This window comes from Notolepis coatsorum, assembly GCF_963971535.1.
Source record: "Notolepis coatsorum genome assembly, chromosome: 1".
Taxonomy (NCBI): Eukaryota; Metazoa; Chordata; class Actinopteri; order Aulopiformes; family Paralepididae; genus Notolepis; species Notolepis coatsorum.
Window position 1 is genome coordinate 175,210,770 of NC_140165.1, and position 23,648 is coordinate 175,234,417.

Sequence of the window (23,648 nt, forward strand, 5' to 3'; positions counted from 1 at the left end):
GCATTCTCCATTGACTTTTATTTAGTCCTTCTGTGGAGAGTTTATGGTACACCTTTTTACCACCAGAGGGCGACAACAACGCCTTTTGCTCTGCATTCACATGGGTCAGCATGAATGAATGAATGAATGAATGAAAACTTTATTTAACAGATTGCAGAATGGGTACAATACAGTACGGCTCAATACATACAATTGTTAAGGGGATGCAGACCTGAGAAAGACGTTTGTCTTGTTTCCATCAGGGTCCCCCATTTTCAATTCATATAGACATTTATGACATACACAACATACATGACATTTATGGCATAGGGACATATAGGTATTTAGTACTGATACATTTGTGACATAAACGGTATTCAAATATACAGTACTGTTACCCCTAGGGGCGGCGTGGCTCAGGGGTAGAGCGGGGCGTCCAATGATCGAAGGGTTGGTGGTTCGAATCCCGCTCAAGCCCATGTCCATCCCATTGCCGTTGTGTCCTTGGGCAAGACACTTAACCTACTTGCCTCGTATGAATGTGTATGCATGTGAATGAATGTTGGTGGTGGTCGGAGGGGCCGTAGGCGTTGATTATTCGCCACGCTTCCGTGAGTCTGCCTCAGGGCAGCTCTGGCTGCAATTGTAGCTTACCACCACCGGTATGACTGTGTATGAACGAATAATGGACTCTGTGAAGCGCTCTGAGTCAGAGCAACAGTCAGTCAGAGAAGAGCGCTATATAAATCCAATCCATTATTATTATTATCCTGACAGAGTATATACATATGAGATATGATGGGGAGGGGACTGTACATTAGGAGGGGGTGGGTGGGTGGGAGAGAAATATGCATACGGCGGGGAGGGAATGGAACCCAATGGCCAAGCCTCACCCAGTGCAATCTCATCAACAGCCCAATTGTTTTACTTTTGCGACAGCTTGAGCAATGATTATCATTTTGAAAATTACAATATAAATTTGATAATTATAATAATTTGGGGAGTGAGGAGTTCATTTTGTGATGTGAACAGCGTGGCCAAAGGCTGATTGATTGATTGATTGATTGAAAATTGTATAACAGATTGCAGAATGGGTACAATACAGTACAGCCCAATACACACAATTGTTAAGGGGATGCAGACCAGAGAAAAGACTTTCGTCTTGTTTACATCAGGGTCCCCCATTTTCAATTTATCATAACATATGACATACATGACATACAGATAGACAGTAGGCCTACTGTTACATCTACACATTTATGAAATACCAGATTTACAAATACAGTACTGTTTATGAGTACAAAAGAGTCTAAAAAGAGAGTATATATATTTGAGGGGGAAGAAACTGTACATTGGAGGGGGGGGGGGGGGGGGGGGGGGTTGGGTAGGTGGGGGGGGGGAACTGTACCTTGGAGGTGGTTGGGTGGGTGCCGGGGTTGGTTGGGTAGGCGGGTGGGGGGGGACCTTTACAGGGGCCAGTTTCGAATTGCAGTCTCCCGTAGGTGCTCTTTGAGAGTGGTTTTTGAAGGTGGGTAGTGTACATGGGTACCTGAGTGGTGTAGTGTATCTTGTAGACCAGGCCCCATTGCAAGTTGCTGTACTCTGTCGTCTACTCTAAGCCACCCTAGGTTGTCAAAGTGGGCAGGGGTGAGGTGGGTTCACAGGAAAGATTTGCCTGTAGGATGGAACCCAGGTATGTAATTTCATCTTTCCTTATGACAATATTGTCACCCACATTCAAGGGTACTATGACTATGCGTGCACCTCATGGTACCAAAGCACCTCAAAGGCGCTTAAAACAAAATTACAAACATCACAAAACAAACTGGTCAGACTACTACTTGACCTGAACCCCAGAACCCACCTCACCCCTGCCCACTTTGCCAACCTAGGATGGCTTAGAGTAGACGACAGAGTACAGCAACTTGCAATGGGCCTGGTCTACAAGATACACTATACGACCGGGGTGCCCATGTACATGTCAAAATACTTCCCAAAGGTCAGTGAATACCACAACCACTACACCAGAGGAAGCTCAACAAATCATGTTAAACCCAGATTCGGCTCAAACAAGGGACTAAACACGTTTCGCAATTATGCCACAACAATGTGGAACGCCCTACCCAAAGCTGTAAAGGAATGTGAATCCCTGCCCACATTCAAAACCGCTCTTAAAGAGCACCTACGGGAGGCTGCAATTCGAAACTGGCCACCGTAAATGCCCAAAACCCCCACCACCTCCTAATAGACAGTCTCCTCACCACCGCATGTATATATTCCCTCCCCGCCGTATGTATATTTCCCTCCCACCCACCCACCCCCTCCTAATGTACAGTCCCCTCCCCATCATATGTATATACTCTGTCAGGATCTAGGGGTAACAGTACTGTATATTTGAATACCGTTATGTCACAAATGTATCAGTACTAAATACCTATATGTCCCTATGCCATAAATGTCATGTATGTTGTGTATGTCATAAATGTCTATATGAATTGAAAATGGGGGACCCTGATGGAAACAAGACAAACGTCTTTCTCAGGTCTGCATCCCCTTAACAATTGTATGTATTGAGCCGTACTGTATTGTACCCATTCTGCAATCTGTTAAATAAAGTTTTCATTCATTCATTCATTCATTCATTCATTCATTCATTCATTCATTCATTCATTCATTCATTCATTCATTCACTGTAACTGAGAAGCCGTCGGTCTTGCTGAGTTTGTTATTTGAACCGAAGAGAATGGACTCTGTTTTCCCCAGGTGTAATGATAGTTTGCCGGATAGGCTGCCAGCACATCTTTCATTTTCCAGTAACAAGCTATTGTTACTCAGTTGCGCTTTGAGAAATAATGACATGGTTGGGCAGTCAGAGTAAACGCTAGCGTTTTCTATTGGAAGCAACTTGTGTATGCTAATGAATGAATTGAATGAATCAATGAATGAATGAATGCATTTTTTATTCACACACACACACAATACATTTTACATGCGAGTATCCTCATGTGATAACATGTCGCAAATTGTGTGCATGTGCCAGGTCTCCCAAGAAGCTATTTAAAGCTTTTGGAGGGAGCCTGAACACAGATACAAACAGAATATGAACAACAAAACAATAACAAAAAAAAACAAAAACAAAAAAAACAAAAACAAAACAAAACAATACAACGTGGGTAGGTTTACACACCTACCTACTAACTGACATATAACAGAGATACATAATACAGACAATTTTATTCCTAAGTTATAATTTTAATTAGAGATATGATTTTAGCAGTTCCTCTTTCAGTGATTTTTTAAAGGTTTTAAAGGTATTAGTCATTTTTAGATTTTCATCAAGCTTGTTCCAGATCTGTGGACCCCTGCATGCTATGCTTAGGCTAGCACAATTTAGCCTTCTCCTCTTGCCAGATATAAGATGCTTGTTTCTTGTGTTGTGGATGTGCAGTGGTTGGCAGACTGGGACAAGCTCAGACAGTCTGTGATTCATGTTGTTGACAACTTGATACATAATTGATGCGTTTTGATGAATGTTAAATTCAGCGAGCCTCAGGAGACCAAAACGATGGAAAAGAGGCTTTGAGGGCGCTCGATACCCGGACCATGACAGCACTCGTAGTACCCTCTTTTGTAATGTAATGGCATCAATCCCAATGAAAACCACAACAAAATAAAAACGTATGTATACATGCCATACCTCCTTCACTCATTGGGGGGGACATATTTGTTCCCAACTATATAGCATGTCGCAGACATATGTGCTCCAACAAGCACCCATTCTAGTCTGTTACTGTTTTCTCTCATCCGCCATGTTTAAAAAATATGCAATTACCTCTCATGGCCACAGGGTGCCAATCTTACACTATAGATAAAGCTGTCTAGTGTAGCTTTAAATTAAGTCCCTAACTAAAACGCTTCCTTCCGATGTGGATTTGTTCCAGAAACAGCTGGGGGAGAGTCTTTTTAAAGTCCAGGAGAGAGTCCAGGAGAGAGAGAAGGAGCTGAAAGCACTCAGACTGGCTGTGGAGACACTGAAGGTGAGGTCATTTTTTATTTTTCAGTCGTCTGGTAATCTGAAGGGTCCCGGTTCGATCCCAGCTCTTCCTGGAACCATGCCGAAGTGTCCTTGAACAAGACACAATGTGGCCAGAGATGGTGTAGTGGTTAGGACCCTACCTCTGGAACCACATGTACCCCTGTTAGCCTGGGATCTAATCCTACCAGAGCCTTCTTTCCTGTATCTCCCCTATTCTGCATCCCTCTCTACCATCTTACTGTCTAAATAAAGAACAAATACTCTCTTAATAATAATAAATCATGGTTTTAACCTCTTTACCCTGATTAAAATTACTTTTGGATTACTTGTGGATGAATATTAAAAATGTCTCTTATTTTTCGGGATTATCTACCACAAAACTGAACGTTAATGGCATAAATTAGAACGCAGTTCGTTTATCTACCTTCTGTGAACGTTTAGCAAAAATCCGCGTTGCAAACCGATTCAAAATGGCGGACCAGTCTCCATAATAATAAACATAACTATTTACAGTAGATTTCATTCATGGTTCTTCCTGCACGCCTGGTGATACTAAATCCAAATTGAACTCTGTCATTGGAAAGAGTAGATTTGGCCTGATGCATTGATGTGCAATTTGGCTATAATAAGGTCATTTATAGGTGTTATGGTTTGACACCGACCCCAAACGCAACGACACAAGAGAGTTGATTCAGAGTTGCCAAAAACAAGGGCTTGTTTATTTACACTAAATAAACAGCAAAAACCTGGTAGAGAACAAACAAAGACTGGGATACAAGCATAGATGAATGTTGCTGCTCTGCAGCTTCCCCCGGGATGGTTCGTCTGGGGAAGCAGATGGTGACGTCAGAGCCGCTCTGCAGACTTCTCTCGGCAGAATCTCCGAGGTGGTAAACGGGACCGAGAGGGAGAGAGGGAGCGGGTTAGCTCAGAGTACAGTGGGGAACAGAGCAGGTGACAGGAGAAGTGACTTGTCCCAAAAACAGAGTTATCCAAGTGACAGAATCTTCGGTGTATATACACACTGTGAGTAACGTCCCAAACACAAATCCGCGTGATTGAATCTTCGGTGCAAATAAACACTGTGAGCGAAGTCCCAATAATTATCCAAGTGACAATATCTTCGGTGTGAAAAACACACAGTGAGCAAAGTCCCAATACAATTCCAAGTGATAATGTCTTCGGTGTGAATACACACAGTGGGCGATGTTAAGGCCAAATATTATCCCAATGAACAATCCAAAAAAGCTGACACTGGGTGAGTGACAGTCTGATAAAAAGCAGGATATCTTCAGTGTCTTTAAACACACGAAAAACGAATAGGAGCAAAGACAGTCATAAAAACTCACCCAGGCGCTGTGCGTAAAGAGAGTAGGATCAAAGGGGCGAGCGCGTCGCCACGGGGAACTGGTTGTCCAAGCGGAATACTTCTTGAATATCCTGGAAGCGAAGCACAGGGAAAAACAGCAGGCAAGGAAGGAACGGCGAATGCTAATGAAATATCAAAACGATCCAACAAAACTTGAATGGGGAAACGGGGTATAAATAATCAGAGGAATGCTTAATTGACAAGCTGTGACAGCTGCGGGATGAGATTGACAAGCGTGAGGTTGGGGGAGCACCAATCAAACGGCGTCTACGGGAAGAAGCGTGTGAATAGGGGAATGCAATTGATAAACAGAAAACTAAAGGAACAGAGCGAGTAGGCTTAAAGGAACAGAGCCAGTAGGTGAGCAACGGACAAAAACCTCACAGTACCCCCACCTCCACGGGAGCCACCCGGCGACCAGGCCGACCCGGCCCGTCAGGATGGGCACGATGGAAGTCAGTGATCAAGCCGGGATCCACGATGAGCCGTCGGGAGACCCAGCTCCGCTCCTCAGGGCCGTAACCCTCCCAGTCCACCAGGTACTGGAACCCCCGACCCCGCCGTCGAACGCCCATCAACCGGCGGACCTGCCACTGGGGGTGACCATCCACCATCACGGGAGGCGGAGGATCAGGAGCTGGAGGCATCAGGGGACTGAGGGAGACGGGCTTAACCCGGGAGACATGGAAAACGGGGTGAATGTGCATGGACGCAGGAAGTTTCAGACGCAGGGCCGCCGGACTGAGTACCTTCAGGACCTCGAAAGGTCCGACGAAACGGGGGTTAAGCTTCTTGGCCGAGGACCGAAGCGGGAGGTCCTTCGCGGAGAGCCACACCCTCTGCCCAGGGTGGTAAATCGGCGCAGGAACCCGGCGCCGGTCGGCCCCACGACAGGCGCGCTCTGATGTCCGGAGCAGCGCGGTCCTGGTGATCTCCCAGACCCGTCGGCAGCGGTCGAGGTGGACCTGCACGGAGGGAACTGCCACTTCCGTCTCCTGTGCGGGGAAAAGAGGGGGTTGGTAGCCCAGGGAAACTTCAAATGGTGAGAGGCCGGTGGCGGAACTGACCATGGAATTGATGGAGTACTCAACCCAGGGAAGGAAACGGCTCCAGGAAGCTGGTCTCTCGGCTGCCACACACCGAAGAGCAGACTCCACGCTCTGGTTCATCCTCTCCGTTTGTCCGTTAGTCTGGGGATGATAACCAGAGGAAAGACTGACCGTCGCCCCCAATCCCTTGCAAAAAGCCCGCCATACCTGGGAGGTGAACTGGGGCCCCCGGTCAGAGACGATGTCCTGGGGAAAACCATGAAGGCGGAACACGTGGTGAGTCAGGAGGTCCGCCGTCTCGGCCGCCGAGGGAAGCTTGGAAAGGGCCACGAGGTGAACCCCCTTGCTGAATCGATCCACCACGGTCAGAAGGCAAGTGTTCCCCTGGGAGGAGGGAAGACCTGTGACGAAGTCTAGCGCCACATGTGACCAAGGACGGCTAGGAACGGGAAGTGGCTGTAAAAGCCCGGAGGGTGCCTGGTGCGAGGCCTTGCTGCGGGCACAGACCGCGCAGGCCAATACGAACTCCTTGACGTCGTTCCGCATGGTGGGCCACCAGAAACGACGAGCCAGGAAGGAGAACGTGCGATGGACGCCCGGGTGGCAGGCGAACCGGCTGGTATGGCCCCATAGCAGCACCCGGGACCGGACAGAGTCGGGGACGAAGAGTCGATGAATCGGAACGTTGCTTGGAGCACGCTGGAAGCGTAGGGCACGTCTAACCACCCCCTCGATGCCCAAGGTGATGGCTCCAACCACCTTGGCCTCCGGGAGGATGGGAGTCGGGTCCTCAGAGGGTGGAGCCCCCTTGGAGTGTAACCGGGACAGGGAGTCGGCCTTCGTGTTGCGGGAACCAGGACGGAACGTCAGCGAGAAGTCGAACCGACTGAGGAAACTGGCCCATCTCGCCTGCCGACCGTTGAGGCGCTTGGAAGCGCGGATGAACGTCAGGTTCTTGTGGTCCGTCCAGATGGTAAAAGGCTCCTCGGCCCCCTCAAGCCAATGACGCCACTCCTCCAACGCAGCCACGACCGCCAGCAGCTCCCGATTGCCGGTGTCGTAGTTCCTCTCGGCAGGGAGGAACCGACGCGAGTAGAAGGCGCAAGGATGTACCTTCTGGTCCGTAGGCGAACGCTGGGATAAGACAGCCCCCAGTCCAGTATCCGAGGTGTCCACCTCTACAATGAACTGTCTCTTGGGGTCAGGGTGGAGCAAGATAGGGGCGGAAGTGAACCTCTTCTTGAGGGAGCGGAACGCAGCACATGCCGCTGGGGACCAGTCGAACGGCAGAGGTCAGTCTGGTAAGCGGCTCCGCCACCTGACTGTAGTTCCGGATGAACCTTCGGTAGAAGTTGGCGAACCCGAGGAAACTCTGTAACTCCTTCCGAGTGGTGGGTTCAGGCCAATCCTCCACAGCTTGGATCTTGCGAGGATCCGCTCGGGTCAAGCCCTTCTCAACGATGAAGCCCAGGTAGTCGACGGAGTCGGAGTGGAAACGGCACTTCTCCGCCTTGACGAAGAGCCGATTGTGGAGGAGGCGCTCCAGCACACGGCGGACATGCTGGATGTGCTCCTCGAGGGTCCTGGAGAAGATGAGGATGTCGTCCAGGTACACCACCACGAACACCTCCAGCATGTCACGAAGGACGTCGTTCATGAGTGCCTGGAATACTGCCGGGGCGTTGGTGAGGCCGAACGGCATCACCAGGTACTCGTAGTGGCCCCTGGGGGTCTTGAAGGCGGTCTTCCACTCATCGCCCTCACGGATACGGACAAGATGGTAGGCACTCCGGAGGTCCAGCTTGGTAAAGACGGTAGCCTGGGTGAGTGGCTCGAAGGTGGAGTTCATGAGAGGAAGGGGGGACTTGTTCTTGATGGTGATCTCGTTGAGCTGGCGATAGTCGATGCAGGGTCGAAGGTCCCCGTCCTTCTTCCCAACAAAGAAGAAACCGGCCGCCACCGGGGAGGAGGAAGGCCGAATGAGTCCTGCTTCCAAGGACTCAGAGATGTACTGATCCATCGCCTTCTTCTCCGGAACGGTCAGACTGTAAAGGCGGCTGCCGGGAAGGGGAGCCCCTTGGCGGAGGTCGATGGCGCAGTCGTAAGGGCGATGGGGTGGAACGGCCTGAGCCCTGGACTTACTAAAAACCTCCAAGAGGTCGTGGTACTCGGGAGGTATGGATGAAGAGTCCGGAGGCGACTCACCAGCGGGCCTCCGGGGCGGGGGACAGGACGCCGCCTGCAGACACAGGGCGTGACAGGAGGAGCTCCAGCCCTTGATGGTACCGGAGGACCAGGCGATGTGGGGCTCGTGCAGCGCGAGCCAGGGCCTACCCAGGACCACCGGGACTAGAGGGGATCGGGTGATAAGGAACTGGATTTTCTCAACGTGGTTCCCAGCGATGGTCAGCACGACTGGGCAGGTGCGTTGAGAGATGTCGGCCAGGCGGTGTTGGTCCAATGCAAAGATCTCCAAAGGCCTCACAAGGTCCTCAAGTGGAATGTTGGCTCGGGTAGCAAACTCGAAGTCGAGGAAATTCTCGTCTGCCCCAGAGTCGATGAGTGCCTCCACCGTGACTCGTTGGTCCGCCCAGGCCAGGGTGACGCTCATCAGATGGCCAGGTGGTGCGCGGCTCTGGGAATGGGAAAAACGGCTCACCAGGATTTCCCGGGGTCTCGGCGAGCCTGGTCTTTTGGCCGGGTGGGGCAGTTGGCGATTCGGTGTCCCTCCCTTCCGCAGTAGAGGCAGAGACCGGACCTGAACCTCGCCTCACGTTCAGCCTGGCTCAGATGAGAGCGTCCCAGCTGCATGGGTTCCTCCTCGCGAACCGAACGGGAGGGTACGCTACCACCAGTCGTGTTGAAGGCAGGGCGACCAGCAGTAACGTCATGAGTACGGGGGGTCCGGGGTCCCTCAGGAGGTAACAGTCGGGTCCTCTCACGCCTTCTCTCCTGGAGGCGTCCGTCGATGCGGATGGCGAGGCTAAAAAGGTCCTCGAGGGAGTCAGGCTCCTCCCGGGTAGCGAGCTGGTCCCTGACTGCGTCACTGAGTCCCCTCAAGAAGGTTAGGCGAAGTGCAGGGTCGTTCCATCCACTCTCCACCGCCGCCAGTCGAAACTCCAGGACGTAGTCAGTTACCCCGCCGCCCCCCTGTCGGAAGGTACCCAACCGGGCTCCAGGGTCCAGACCACGGGCTGGATGGTGGAACACCCTGCAGAGCTCAGCCACGAAGTCTGGATAGGAGAAACAAAAATCTGCATCCATTGCCCAGGAGGAAGTGACCCACTGGGCAGCCCGGCCTGAAAGCAAGTTTGTCATATAGGCCACTTGGGCTCCTCTAGAAGTGAATCGACTGGGTTGATGACGGAAAACCAACTCACATTGCATGATGAATGTGGCACACTCCTCGGGATTGCCGTCGAACAGCCGTGGGACGGAGAGACGGGGTTCCCGAGGTGCGGGATCGGGAAGCGTGGGAACTGCTGGGGCTGCGGGGAATGTTCCTGAAGGAAGTGAGGGAATTAAAGCGTTAACGGTGTCGCTCAGCGTGTGAAGCTGACCGAGTATACTTGACTGTTGTCCAGCCAGAGCGGCCAGGGACCCTTGAATGGGCAGGACCTGTTCCCTGAGATCATGCACCGCAGCCGCAGCCCTCTCTAGTTGGTGACTGTGATCCTTGGTCAACTCGATCTGATTAGCTAGTGCTGTTCTGACTCTCTCTGTGTCGGCTGGGGTCGTCATTCTGGTTGGATCGTAATGTTATGGTTTGACACAGACCCCAAACGCAACGACACAAGAGAGTTGATTCAGAGTTGCCAAAAACAAGGGCTTGTTTATTTACACTAAATAAACAGCAAAAACCTGGTAGAGAACAAACAAAGACTGGGATACAAGCATAGATGAATGTTGCTGCTCTGCAGCTTCCCCCGGGATGGTTCGTCTGGGGAAGCAGATGGTGACGTCAGAGCCGCTCTGCAGACTTCTCTCGGCAGAATCTCCGAGGTGGTAAACGGGACCGAGAGGGAGAGAGGGAGCGGGTTAGCTCAGAGTACAGTGGGGAACAGAGCAGGTGACAGGAGAAGTGACTTGTCCCAAAAACAGAGTTATCCAAGTGACAGAATCTTCGGTGTATATACACACTGTGAGTAACGTCCCAAACACAAATCCGCGTGATTGAATCTTCTGTGCAAATAAACACTGTGAGCGAAGTCCCAATAATTATCCAAGTGACAATATCTTCGGTGTGAAAAACACACAGTGAGCGAAGTCCCAATACAATTCCAAGTGATAATGTCTTCGGTGTGAATACACACAGTGGGCGATGTTAAGGCCAAATATTATCCCAATGAACAATCCAAAAAAGCTGACACTGGGTGAGTGACAGTCTGATAAAAAGCAGGATATCTTCAGTGTCTTTAAACACACGAAAAACGAATAGGAGCAAAGACAGTCATAAAAACTCACCCAGGCGCTGTGCGTAAAGAGAGTAGGATCAAAGGGGCGAGCGCGTCGCCACGGGGAACTGGTTGTCCAAGCGGAATACTTCTTGAATATCCTGGAAGCGAAGCACAGGGAAAAACAGCAGGCAAGGAAGGAACGGCGAATGCTAATGAAATATCAAAACGATCCAACAAAACTTGAATGGGGAAACGGGGTTTAAATAATCAGAGGAATGCTTAATTGACAAGCTGTGACAGCTGCGGGATGAGATTGACAAGCGTGAGGTTGGGGGAGCACCAATCAAACGGCGTCTACGGGAAGAAGCGTGTGAATAGGGGAATGCAATTGATAAACAGAAAACTAAAGGAACAGAGCGAGTAGGCTTAAAGGAACAGAGCGAGTAGGTGAGCAACGGACAAAAACCTCACAATAGGCCTGATATTCTATATTCTATAATAATATTTCAAATAGCATGTGTCCGGATGGCAGAATTCAGTACTGTATTTACAAAACCTTCTGTTTAATCATCTTCCCTTTATTCCTTTGCTTAGATTTTTTGTACATGTGATCTCAAGAAGGTGCTGAACGAGCTCAGTGGCCGTTTTTCATGTCTGGAATTTTTTTGCATGGTGTTATTCACCGGCAAAGATGCAAAGAAAGATCATAATTTATATTATCCTTTGTTTCATCACAATTTACTCAAGCCTAGTAACAGAGACAATATTTCTGAATACATTCCCCGAGATCCATAGATGTCCTTAGATACCAAGAATATGCTAATGGACCTTGTAGAAGAAGTGGAGCAATCTTCGGTTTACTTAGGTATGTATTTTTAGGTGGATTTTCAGAAAATAGGGCTCCGGGCTTAACAGGTTAATAAAGAAAAAGACACTGATGGAACCAACGAGCTGGTTAGTGCCTTGCATGTTAACCTCAGCCTTCGGTGTGTGTGTGTGTATGTGTGCAGGGATGTGCACAGGACTTTAGAGGGGCAGGTGCTCAAAGGCTGAAAAGGGCTTTACACTTGTGTGTATATATTAACCGAGCGCGCGAGCGCAATTTTTAAGGGTTCTTTTTGGGGCGGGGGGCCCCCTTTTTATGCTTTTTGGGGGGTTTTGGTGATCAAATATTGAATATTGAACTATAATAATCAGTGCAGGAGCTCACTTATCCTTGAAAGACACTTTTATCACTGACTTAAAAGGCCCATGCATCTCCATAAATGTTCAGGGGGGAGGGAATAAGTGCTTACCCTACAGACCCCAAGAAGTGCTGTATATTCTGTATTGTTTAATATAAATGCATTTTTTATTCCAATCCCGATTTGTATTTGAGATTACCAAATCCCATCGGACTTGACTTCTTCGTGTCCCTCAATGAGTATAATACCAGCGTTCAACTGTATGCGCCACAGCGGTTTCTATCATCATCATCATCATCACCACCCACGCTATGCATAAAATATATAGGTCCGCGGAGAGGCACGCTGAGGAGGCCGTGCAAACTGCAATGGAATATGGGGCATCTCTCTCTCTTTACCTAATATTTTGATTCTATCCTGACATTTTTCAGTTGGAAGGGCAGTCTATATGCGTAACGGTAATTTTTTTTTAATTTCTTTTTCTCAAAAAGGGCACTTTTTTGATGAGGCTCAAAAAGGCAGGTGCTCAAGCACCCCTTGGCCTCTATGTGTGCACATGCCTGTGTGTGTGTGTGTGTGTGTGTGTGTGTGTGTGTGTGTGTGTGCTATAAAGATGCAGTCCATTCATGTCTTTGTGTCTTAACAGAGTCAGGCTGAAGGGGTCCTGAAGCCACTGGACCAGGAGATAGAGGAGCTGAGGAGGAGAGGGGTGGAGCTGGAGCAGCTGGAGCACGCTGACGACCACATCCATTTCATTCAGGTTCACTAGATATTCAGTCTTATCCATAGGACTGACTGTAACTCTTTCTGATGAATATGCCTTTCATATGTCTTTGAACCATGAGGCTTATGAATCATGCTTATAACACAACTATTTTCTGAGCTACAGGGCTTCAAAGAAACCCAACCCATTTCTCTTGTCATGTATAATGACTCATTTACCCAGAAAGCAATGTAACCCCCCCCCCCCCCCCGCCTGACTTGACACATCCAGTCTGAGAGCAGCCCTTTGTTAGTCTAACGACTTGTGACCCCTGCTTCTATCCCCAGGCCATCAGCTCAATGACTCTATGCAACACTAAGGGCCCTTTCTCACTCACTGCTCTGTGTCGAATCAGACCCGGCTCACATCAGAAAAGGGTGTGTCTGTCTGAGTGAGAACGCTGTCCCCCGTCCCCGCCCCCCGCTGATTCGTCCCCGGGGGCGCTGAACCTGGACCGATGAAATAGGTGGTCTCAGGTGCACGCTAGTGGGGGCGGTTAGGCCTGGCAATTTTGTTTGCCATTGCTATGTCTATACATTGTTCGAATGCATTTATTTCTATTAGACCGTGGTCGACCAGTAGATCAATGACATGCAATATAATTACCACAAGCGATGGGATAATGTTAGCTTCTGAACAGGCTAGCTAACTAGCGTTAGCCATTGCTGTATACTATACTTTCTTGTTCGAATGCATTATTTCTATTAGACCAGTGGTGCCCAACCAGTCGGCCGTGGTCGACCAGTAGATCAATGACATTCAATATAATGCATATAATCGATGCAGCAATGTTACTAGTAAAGGCTAAGCTAACTAGCGTTTAGCCGTTAGCTTAGCGCTATCGTTAAAACACTCAAAAGCGGACTCTACAACACCATCCATTCGTGATAAAATGGGGTGGGTTATATTGACAAGGCTTGACAACAGAGGTTCAAATATAACTTCATATTTATTGGCAATTTGTTCATTTTATATCAGCATCCAGAGTCCGCAGTCTTGTTAAGACATTCCTGTTTACATTTTCGAACGTGACATCATCGCCTACGGCAAGCATAAACGCTCAAAAGGCTAACCGTAAACAGAACCCGAAGCGAACCAAGACTGCAGTGTGTACACAAACTAGAGGGGGGAGAGGGGGGGGGGGTTCGCACTCTGACCCGGAAGGAGGGCGGTACGCGACCGGAACGGACAAATGAGTGAGTGAGAAAGGGCCCTAAGGCTGCGGTTAGACTTTCGTTTCATTTTCGTTTCATTGTCAGATGAGCTTTCGCCGCAACGTAGCAGCCTCGAGTCACACTTTCGTTTTTGTCACCTGAGCACAGTGATGTAGTACACTGCCAAAGCAGTAGGTGGCAGTAGGTGGCGAACATGAAGGCAATTTCAACCAATCAGAACTTGAATGTGCCAATACACTTCCTGCAACGAAAATGTCAACAAGGCGGCGCCGGGCGCCACCATCTTTGCCTGTTTACCCATTGCAGCACTTCTTTTTCAGCAAAGTCTAATAAAAGTGCAATAAACAAAACGGATACATTCACTGTGTGTTCTGCCTGTCATTTGTTGATGAAACAAAACTAACATCAACACAAGTGACCACCAAGAGCGGATAGTTTAGTCTAAAAAAAGATCGGTAGCTACATTGTTAGCTACATGCTAACATCAATGGAATATGCCATTATAACAGTATAGCATTGTTAGCATTGTTAGCTCACGCTAGTTAGCCAGCACCAAACTGATGATATCGGGAGCTATCAGTAGCTAGATAACATTAGAGACAACGCTCTGTGTATTAAACAAAGGTGAATAGATGACTGGGCCATTTTGTTTAATGCTTGTTAAGTTGAAAGAGGAGCTTTGAGCTAACAGGGTCTGATAGCTAACGCTAGCTCATGTTAGCCAGTGGCAGTGCTCAACCAATCGGTAATGTAAACTTTATTTAACATATTGCATAATGGGTACAATACAATACGGCTCAATACAAACAATTGTTAAGGGAATGCAGACTGTTGTAGCTTGGACTGAGGTCCTTATAACAATAACTTGACAACACATGGTAGCTGCAGCTATTTGGGACACGGAGCTCTGTCCCAAACACACACACACACCCACACACACACACACACTCTGTTGTCACCGGAAGGGCACGCAGATGGTATCTACTGCGCAGAGTTTTGGCGCTGCTCAAAAACGAAAAACACAATTTTGCGTTTCAGTAGGGGCCACAACGTATCCGCCAAAAAACGCCAAAAAACGCATTTCTGTGTAAAAGGGACATGAAACGTATTCAAACGTATTAAAAAAACGACCACAAAAACACTAGTCTAACATGGGCCTAACCCAACCATCTATGGAATCATAGCACTGATTGGAGACAAAATAAGTGATGAGATAATCAAACAGGTGAAACAAGCTAAGTTACAATCATAAAACACAAAATTGTTACAAATCTTAATTTCAACTTCGGGCGGAAACTCCTTTGGGTGGAATTCCGTAACATGCAACAAGCACAAGCTTTATCCCCAAACAAGTGAGTAGGGTATATCTGCAGAGCCGCACTGCCCAATGTCTTGGGGTCTGAGCTCGGATGGGCGTGGCTTCGGGGGTCTGAGCTCGGATGGGCGGGGCTTCGGGGGTCTGAGCTCAGATGGGCGGGGCTTCGGGGGTCTGAACTCGGATGGGCGGGGCTTCGGGGGTCTGAGCTCGGATGGGCGGGGCTTGAGGCGCATGCGGATGAGGGGGGGGGGCTCTTTCACTCTCGCTCTCTCTCTCTATCTCTCTCTCTCTCTCTCGCTACATGTTACTGGTGCGACATTAGCGGACAGACGTTAACAGACACGCATTACTGGCATATACATTACATACTTTTCACATACAAGGAATTTGCTTTGGTTGATTAATTGATTGATTGAAAGTTTGCTCAATACACACAATTGTTAAGGGGATGCAGACCAGAGAAAGACTTTCGTCTTGTTTACATCAGGGTACCATTTTCAATTCATGACATTTATGACATACACAAGATATGGATATACAGATATAAGAATCTAATCTACTCATCTAATCTAATCTAATCATGACATTTATGACATACATGACTGTTAAAACAGGAAACAGGAAATCATACAGCCGGATAAGTTAACAATAATTTACACATTTACAAGTGGTATTACATTTAGCAAATAAGGAAACAGATAGAGAACATTTCAAAGCACTAGAAATTGCGAATATAAGTATTTTTACCTAATTTTGAATCGCGCAACATTTTCGGCATTCATGAAAAATCCTCTCAGCAGAGATGAGGACGTTTTCACACCTTTTGGAGCCTATTGTTCTCCCGTGCACAACCTATTGTTCTCCCGTGCACGGGAGCTCCGACCTCACTAGCTATTCAGGCCATGGTTACACTGGGGTTTTTGTTTTTGTTGCTGAATGATTACGTTTGCATGTCCAAGTTAAAAAGAAACGCAGTTTTGGCAGGAAAACGCGTTCCCCTAGCGGGAACGCTGAAAAGGTGTTTTCGTTTTGGAAACTCGCCGACACTCGCCGACAATGGTGCCATGTAATTTGCGCGAGCCGGATACGGAGCCGTTCTGCCCAATGCCCATGCGCAGTAGAGACCCGCACGGTTATTTCCAGTGTTTACAGCAGAGCTGTCCCAAGTAGCTACCATGTGTTGTCAAGTTATTGTTATAAGGAGCCCAGTCCAAAACTACAACAGTCTGCACTTAACAATTGTGTGTATTGAGCCGTATTGTATTGTACCCATTCTGCAATCTGTTAAATAAAGTTTTCATCCATTTCTAATAGCGTTAACGTTACTACGTTAATGGGCGGCTACGTTCTGCAGTGGGCCAGGCGCTCACCACGAATGCTGGAGACGCTGGGTTCGCCTGTTCGAGCCCAGTGCTCCACATTGCTTTCAGTTTAGCTGGTCGTCCGTACTAATACACATTAGCAGTATTAGGGGGTGGGAAACTGATGGGTGGGGATCGGGCGTTGTGGACAGCGACTCCTACAGGTCGGTTGGTGCGCCTGCGCAGTAGAATCAGGAAGCGATGGGGGCGGCGCCCCTCCAAAGCGCAGACCCCTGACGCTGAAAGATCGCGCCGCGCAGGTGAAAAGATGCGACGGCTGTTACCTCGAGTATCGGAGGGGACTCCTGCTATGTATGACTTCGTCCACATTGCAGCCGGCTTGTGGGAGGCAAGAAACAGCGTTCGAGACAGGGGAGGGTTGAATTGGACGATACGAAATTGGGATGGGAGAAAAAGTGGATAAAAAAAAAAAAAACATTACTACGTTAACACTTTGGCTGCCATGGGTTAAATTAATGATATACCATAGATTGCCAGCGCTATTTGTCTATGGAGAAAGTCCCCTTCTTTGCAGGGCTATAACTTTTTAAATTCTATTGCTACATTGCCATTATTAGGGCCCATTCAAAGTCCTATATGTATTGTTCATTGTGTAGCAACGTTAAACTTTTTCATTCACATATTCATAGTAAAGTATGGTCTAATGTATAAGTATGTTTTCATCTCTTTCTGCAGCTTTCTCCAGAACGTGATATATAGCCCCAAATGCATTATATTGATGATGAAATACAGTTTGATGGCAATCCGCGCGATATAAAAAATTCCAACTAGACGTACTTCTAGAAGTTACTACACGTCATCTGATGTTGACCGGATGGGCGAGGGGGCGTTTATAATTCCGTGGGCAGCGTTATACCAATCATCTAATGTGGGTCAAATGTTGATAATATCAGTTATTATCGAAGACGGTAACGTTACACGCTGAAACTCACCCCAGTGTCCGCGCGCCGTTGGGCGATCATCGTCGAGTAGAAATTTTATCATTATGGGATATATTATTACCCGGTCCATCTCCAGCTTGTATAATGGTATATACGTCCAAATCATGTTGTTTATCGAGTTATTGGCAATCGATCGTTATGTAGTGTGACGAGCTAGAGTGCCGGAACCTATCCCGAGTGGCCGGAAGCAATACGGACATCTAGCACAACCTCCACTGTGCTTCCTGTTAAGCGGTTGCGCGATCGGCCACCAGATGGCGCTCCTGAACCGCCAGAGAGCTCAGTGGGTCCTGCTGGTGGTTCTCAGGCCAGCGGAGGGACATTATGGATCAGATCGCAGATTTTTGAAATATTGATATAAAGACGACGTACAGCGTCCCCCGGCAACTTTAGCATCGCCAGCAAAGACGTTGTAAATCGTTTTTAGGCAGTCAAAGTGTTAATAGCCTCAATGCTAACTATATACATGGAGAATGCCATTCACATTAGCATGTAGCTAACAACATCGGAGATCTTTTTGTGAAACTATCCGCTCATGGTGGTAAATTGTGTTGATGTTGGTTTTGTTTCATCAACAAATGAGAGGCAGAACACACAGTGAATGTATCCGTTTTGTTTATTGCACTTTTATTGCACTTTCTTTGTTGAAAAATAAATGCTACGTTGGCTAAATGGCTCACGCGAGGCATTTAAAGATGGTGGATTGTTGATTTTTAGCAGGAAGTGTATTGGCATGTTCAACTTTTCTGATTGGTTGAAAATGGCCTTCATGTTTGAACTACATCGCCACCTACTGCCACCTACTGCTTTGGCATTGTACTACATGTATATACATCACTGTGCTCAGGTGGCAAAACGATGTCTAACTTGCCTGCCATTACGTAGCATTCTGAAAAACGAAACTGAAACTGAAAACTGAAACGAAAACCGGGCCTAGTGTAACCGCAGCCTCAGTCGTATAGATAGCATTAGGACTAACTTTTTTTTTTTTTTTTTTTTTTGTTTGGACTACACCAAAGTGAGACTACTCTTCCTGGGGTCCAAACATTAAAAATACAAACACACACAAAAATTGTTAAAATTAAATATAAAACCACAAACATTAAACTTTAACTGTTTCTACTGAATATGCCTTTCATATTTAAACTAGGGCTGTCAGTTTATTGCGTTAATTAGATTAATTAATTACACAGCAAATTATTGCGTTATGAAAATTAACTCAAAATTAATTTAAAAATAAATAAATGTAATACATTTTTTTATCTCATTCATTCCATAAGAACGTACAATAAATATTTACAAACTTTTTTTTTAAATGGTCCATTTGCATGTTCTTGGTATCTGATTCTAGGGACATCTATGGATTTCAGGGAATGTATTCCCATGTCAGAAATACTGTGTCTGTTACTAGGCTTGAGGAAATTGTAATGAACCAGATGAGAATATCAATTCAATACTTTTTTTTGACTGTGAATAACACCGTGCTCAAATTGACCAGACCTGAAAAATCTAAGCAAATGAATAAAGGGAAGATGATTAAACAGAAGGTTTTGTAGATACAGTACTGAATTCTGCCATCCGGACACATGCCATTTGAAATATGATTATAGAATATAAAATATCAGGCCTAAAATGGTTATGTGATTAAAATGCGATTAATTAGATTAATTAATTACAAATCCTGTAATGAATTAGATAAATTATTTTAATCGCCTGCCAGCACTAATTTAAACCATATAGATCTACTTTTACATTTCTGTGACTGCCCATGTACTATTTGCAGTAGGAAAGTCAATAAAAATGTATGATTAATCACTGTAGTATTCCTGTGGTTTTACCATAGAAATACTATGTATATGGTTATTTCTATAGTGATTCACTATAGTATTTCTACAGCCATGTGTGCATCTGAAACAAAACCACAGAAATAATACAGTTCTACTGTAGGTGATTTCCGAATGAGTCTGACTGTTTAATATAATGTCTCTCTATCCAGGGGTTCCAGTCCTTCTCCAGTCCCAGTGTATCTCCAGATTTACCCAGTATCGCTGTCCATCCTCTACGACGTGACTTCAGGAATGTGAGTGATGCTGTTTCTGTGATGGATCACGGTTTATGTGGGTTTTTATTTTAGTTTATTCTAGTGTGCTTTGGATGTATTTTTTGTTTTCTCTAGTGAGCTGTCAATCACCAGACACCGGTTATTTTTGGGTTTCTCTGGTGAGCTGTCAATCACCAGACACCAGTTATATATTCGTACTGGCAAATCGCGTCTCGCTCTTTCGCCATATTGAGATATACCTCATCTCCAGTACCTACTGTACTTCATTAACGAAAACAAAGCAGGCCCCGCCCCAGTGTCCCCCTATAAGGCACCAGGCATGGTCACACTCGCCCTTCCTCTTTTCCGTTTTCCATCATGGACGTGCATTGCATCCCATGTAACTAGCTGTTGATGAAATGCAAAGAGAAATTGAACAATGTTGGGTTTTCGCCAGAGATTTGCCAGCCCCTGGAATCTTCTTGGCACGTTCTGACAGCGCATCGGGCCTGTCCTGGGGTTTCCTCGTCTTCTGACAGCGGATCGAGGGACGTCGCGCGGTGGCTAGTTGTCGTGGCTAGGTCGCGCCCAGGTAGGATCTGCGCCACTAGGCATAACAATGCTGGCATTAGTGATGCTGCTCGAGTTGTCCCGGGAGACAACCGAGTTGTGTATTGGCGCAAGGGGCAGCCATTTATCTGGGTAAACGTTGTTGTTTTCCCGGCTATCCTGGAGCGCGCGGCTGACGCTATGCTATGATGCTGGGTTACTGTTTCTGTTTGATTCCCCGCTGAGGGCTGTCTTTTTAAAAAAGGTCTTCCCTCCTCTTAACCATTCATGCTGACGGTCAATCGGTGTCTACTGTTGGGAGTATTGACGGGGGCTTGTTTACCTTTTTCATGGGTGAATGGGCTGAGGCCTAGGGCTGGTGTGCTTTTTGTGAATCTATGAATTGTGTGCGGGACTGGTGTTCTCTGGTCTGCATCCCCTTAAAGTTGTGTGTATGGGCTAGCCCATTCTGCAGTGTGTTGGTGGTGTTTTAGTTCATTTATTCATTAACCCCTTCATGGGTGCACACCACAGTGGAGGTTGCTGGTTGCAACCACCACTGGTGGTCCGTGTTTGTGAAGCAGGTGGCATCAGTCCTTTGCCTCTGGCATGTTGGAACAGTGCCCCGCCCGGCCGACGCCATGAGGTGAGTCGGCCCGGCGGGTAGCTGGTGGGCTGTTAAGCCTATACCGCCACGGTATAGAATTAGCAGCGATTAGTAACTTTGTTCAAATTGCTGTGTTTTTCTGTCAGGTTTTGACGTTATTAGCTTTGACCTAGCCGCAAGCTATAACCGCAGGGAGGGCTAGGATGCTGTCAACGCTTGTCTCCCTTTGAGGGGGTGAGAAGTTAAAAATAATTTTTTCCCTCCTCAGGGCTCCCCTCTCCGCAGAGGGACTTTGGTCTTTCCGCTGGAGCGCGGGAGGTATTTGACCTAGGCCCCACACCGCCTCACGCCGCGCAGACAGAGGTGAGAGCACGGCCTTGCCAGCGGCTGTGGCGAGGCCCTCGACCAGCGGCCATGTTTCCCCCGCCTGAGGTACCCTGGGCTCAACGTCAACAGGTGTCCACAAGGCCGACAGCCTTGGCGGCCGAGGGATCGGCTACATTGGATGAGCACGCCCTAAAAAAACTTTGCCGTCCAGCTGTGTGCAGCCCGCTCTCCGGTCACTCCCTCCCCCACCACCAGCGGAAAAGGGGCTCTGATTTGTTTCCTTTGGCTGCAGGCCGCGTGTCTTCAATGAAGCACAAGCGGCCCCGCGTTCGCTTCTCATGGGGACAGGGGCTGACACCCAGTTGATGGCTGAGACTGGGTCTGTCCGTGAGAATGTTGTGATGTCAAGCGGCTCCCACGCCACCTGTGTTTGGTTGAGCCTGGTGTTACGTCTGTCAACTACAAGGGTTGTCAGCAGGGGGGCTCGAGACCTCTTGAGGCAAACAGTGCAGGCTTCCCCCAACCTCACCTTCGCCAGGCCGGGTATCACGTTGATGCCTCCCACTCCGGAGAGCCCGCAGTGGTCTGGCAGGCACGCGTGATTTGGGTGGTAGTAATATCACTGCAGGGCTACGGTGTGTAGGAACCCATGGGGGCCTCACACCTTGCATGTCCAGCTGCAGAATAGCTCCTCAGCGGTCCATGCTGGAGGGGTGTTCAGTGGGGGAGCTTTTGTCACCTAGTATGATGTCAGCTTCCCCCGTATCAAACCGGCCCTTTCTGTCAGGGTCCCCCCCTTGGGTGCGATTGCCTCGTGGGTAGTCTCAGGGTCCGATGTCCCGACTCCACAGAACGCTCTGCTCGCACGGTTAGCGGGTCCAGGGTTGGCTTCGCACAGCGGGTGGGACCGGGCCGCCTATCTACAGTTCCTAGCGGACCAGTGCCAAATGGCGGCGGGTGCGTTTTGGGAGTATCATCACATATGATACAGCAGTACCATATGTCGAGGTGGATGGAGAGAACGCTGAGGCGGGGACTTGTGTTTACACAACCCCACCCGTTTTCAGGTTTGGTACAGACCCTATTGTCAGGGTCACCAGCAGTGACAGCTCTGGTCAACAAGATCCAATCTCTGTGGGCGAAGCAAGCCATCGTCGTGGCGTTTCCTCCCGGTATTCTCTAGTGCCCGAGAAATCGGGAGGGGGGGGTGTCAGACCCATGCTGGACCTGTCCCATGGAAGGTTGAGCATTTTGGACTGTCTCCCACCTGTTGAACACTGTCAGGTGGGGGCCTGGTTCTCCTCCATAGACCTGTAGGATGCGTATTCGCATCCCCGATCTTCCATCCTAGGGCTTACCTACGCTTCCTTTGCAGGGTTTAGCGTATGACTACCAGAGACTGCCGTTCGGCTATTCTCTGGCTCCCCGCATCTTCACCAAGTGCGTGGAGGCCGCACTGGGGCCTCTGCGTCGTCAGGGGTTACGAAGTGTGTTCTGCCCTGACGACGTTCTGGTCCTTGGCGGTCAAGGTAGATCGTCAGGTCTCATACCAGGCAGGTGGTGGAATTCCTCACCAGCCTGGGGTTTGCTGTAGACTGGAAGTAGAGTACTCCTCTTCCCAGTCAACGGGTGGAGTACTTGGGCTTATTCTAAGCTCAAGGTCTATATGGGCATCCCTCTCAGAGCATGTTAGGTTCCGTCTTCGGGAGGTTCCGTCCTAGGGCAGTTATGGCGCTGTCCGTGATGCGCCTGCTCGGTATGATGGCTTCTGCTCATTCCGTGGTCCCTCTTGGCCTCCTCTTCACCTCATGAGGAGGATACGGAGGTGGTTTTCCAGTATGGAAATAGACCCGGTGAGAGGCAAGTGGAAGCGGCTAAGGTTCCTGTGTCAGTACTGGGGGACCTCGCCCTCTGGGGTCTCGCCCTACTGCCCTCTGGGGTCTCCATGGGCAGTAGGCTGTCACACATCACGGTCTTCACCGATGCCTCCCTCACTGGGGGACGGGGACGCGTCGGGCCAACGCAGTAGGGGGCAGCTGGCAAGACCATGCTGCCCGGTCTGTGCTACATTTAATGTGTTGGAATTGAAGGCAGTCCTTCTGGTCCTCAAACGGTGTTTTGATCAGGACGGACAATACGACGTCAGCGTCGTATATCGACAGACAGGGAGGAGTACACTCCCCCCGTCTGCACCGGGCGACGGTCGGCTGGCTATGGGCGTTCTCCATCTGCGCAGCCTGAGGGCTCTCCACATCCCCGGCAGGGTGAATGTGGGTGCAGGTGTGATGTCGCGGGGCGGTCCTCACCCTGACGAGTGGGGATTACGTCCGGACATAGTCGGGCAGGTCTGGGACCGATTCCGTGGCCGCCCGGGATTCTGTAAGTTTTTCCCCCCATACATCTGATAGGTCAGTTGTTGGTGCGGATACGTCGGGAGCGCAGGACCTTGGTCCTGATCGCGCCGGACCGGGGCACAGCTGTGTGGTTCCCGGTCCTGATCCAGCTCTTGATAGCTGGATGTTCCTTGGTCG

General features: G+C 48.5%; 1 protein-coding gene across 2 annotated transcripts in view; it reads left to right on the forward strand.

Annotated features, from left to right (window-relative positions):
* LOC311235087 (tripartite motif-containing protein 16-like) overlaps window positions 1-23,648 on the forward strand; it is a 36,246-nt gene that overhangs the window by 5,796 nt on the left and 6,802 nt on the right. The window contains exons 2-4 of one of the 2 annotated variants that reach the window (XM_084322433.1): window positions 3,921-4,016; window positions 12,661-12,774; window positions 19,590-19,673. In XM_084322433.1, the coding sequence (XP_084178559.1) occupies window positions 3,921-4,016; window positions 12,661-12,774; window positions 19,590-19,673 (294 nt within the window). The remainder of the gene's footprint in view (window positions 1-3,920; window positions 4,017-12,660; window positions 12,775-19,589; window positions 19,674-23,648) is intronic. The other variant, XM_084322434.1, reaches the window with a different exon arrangement.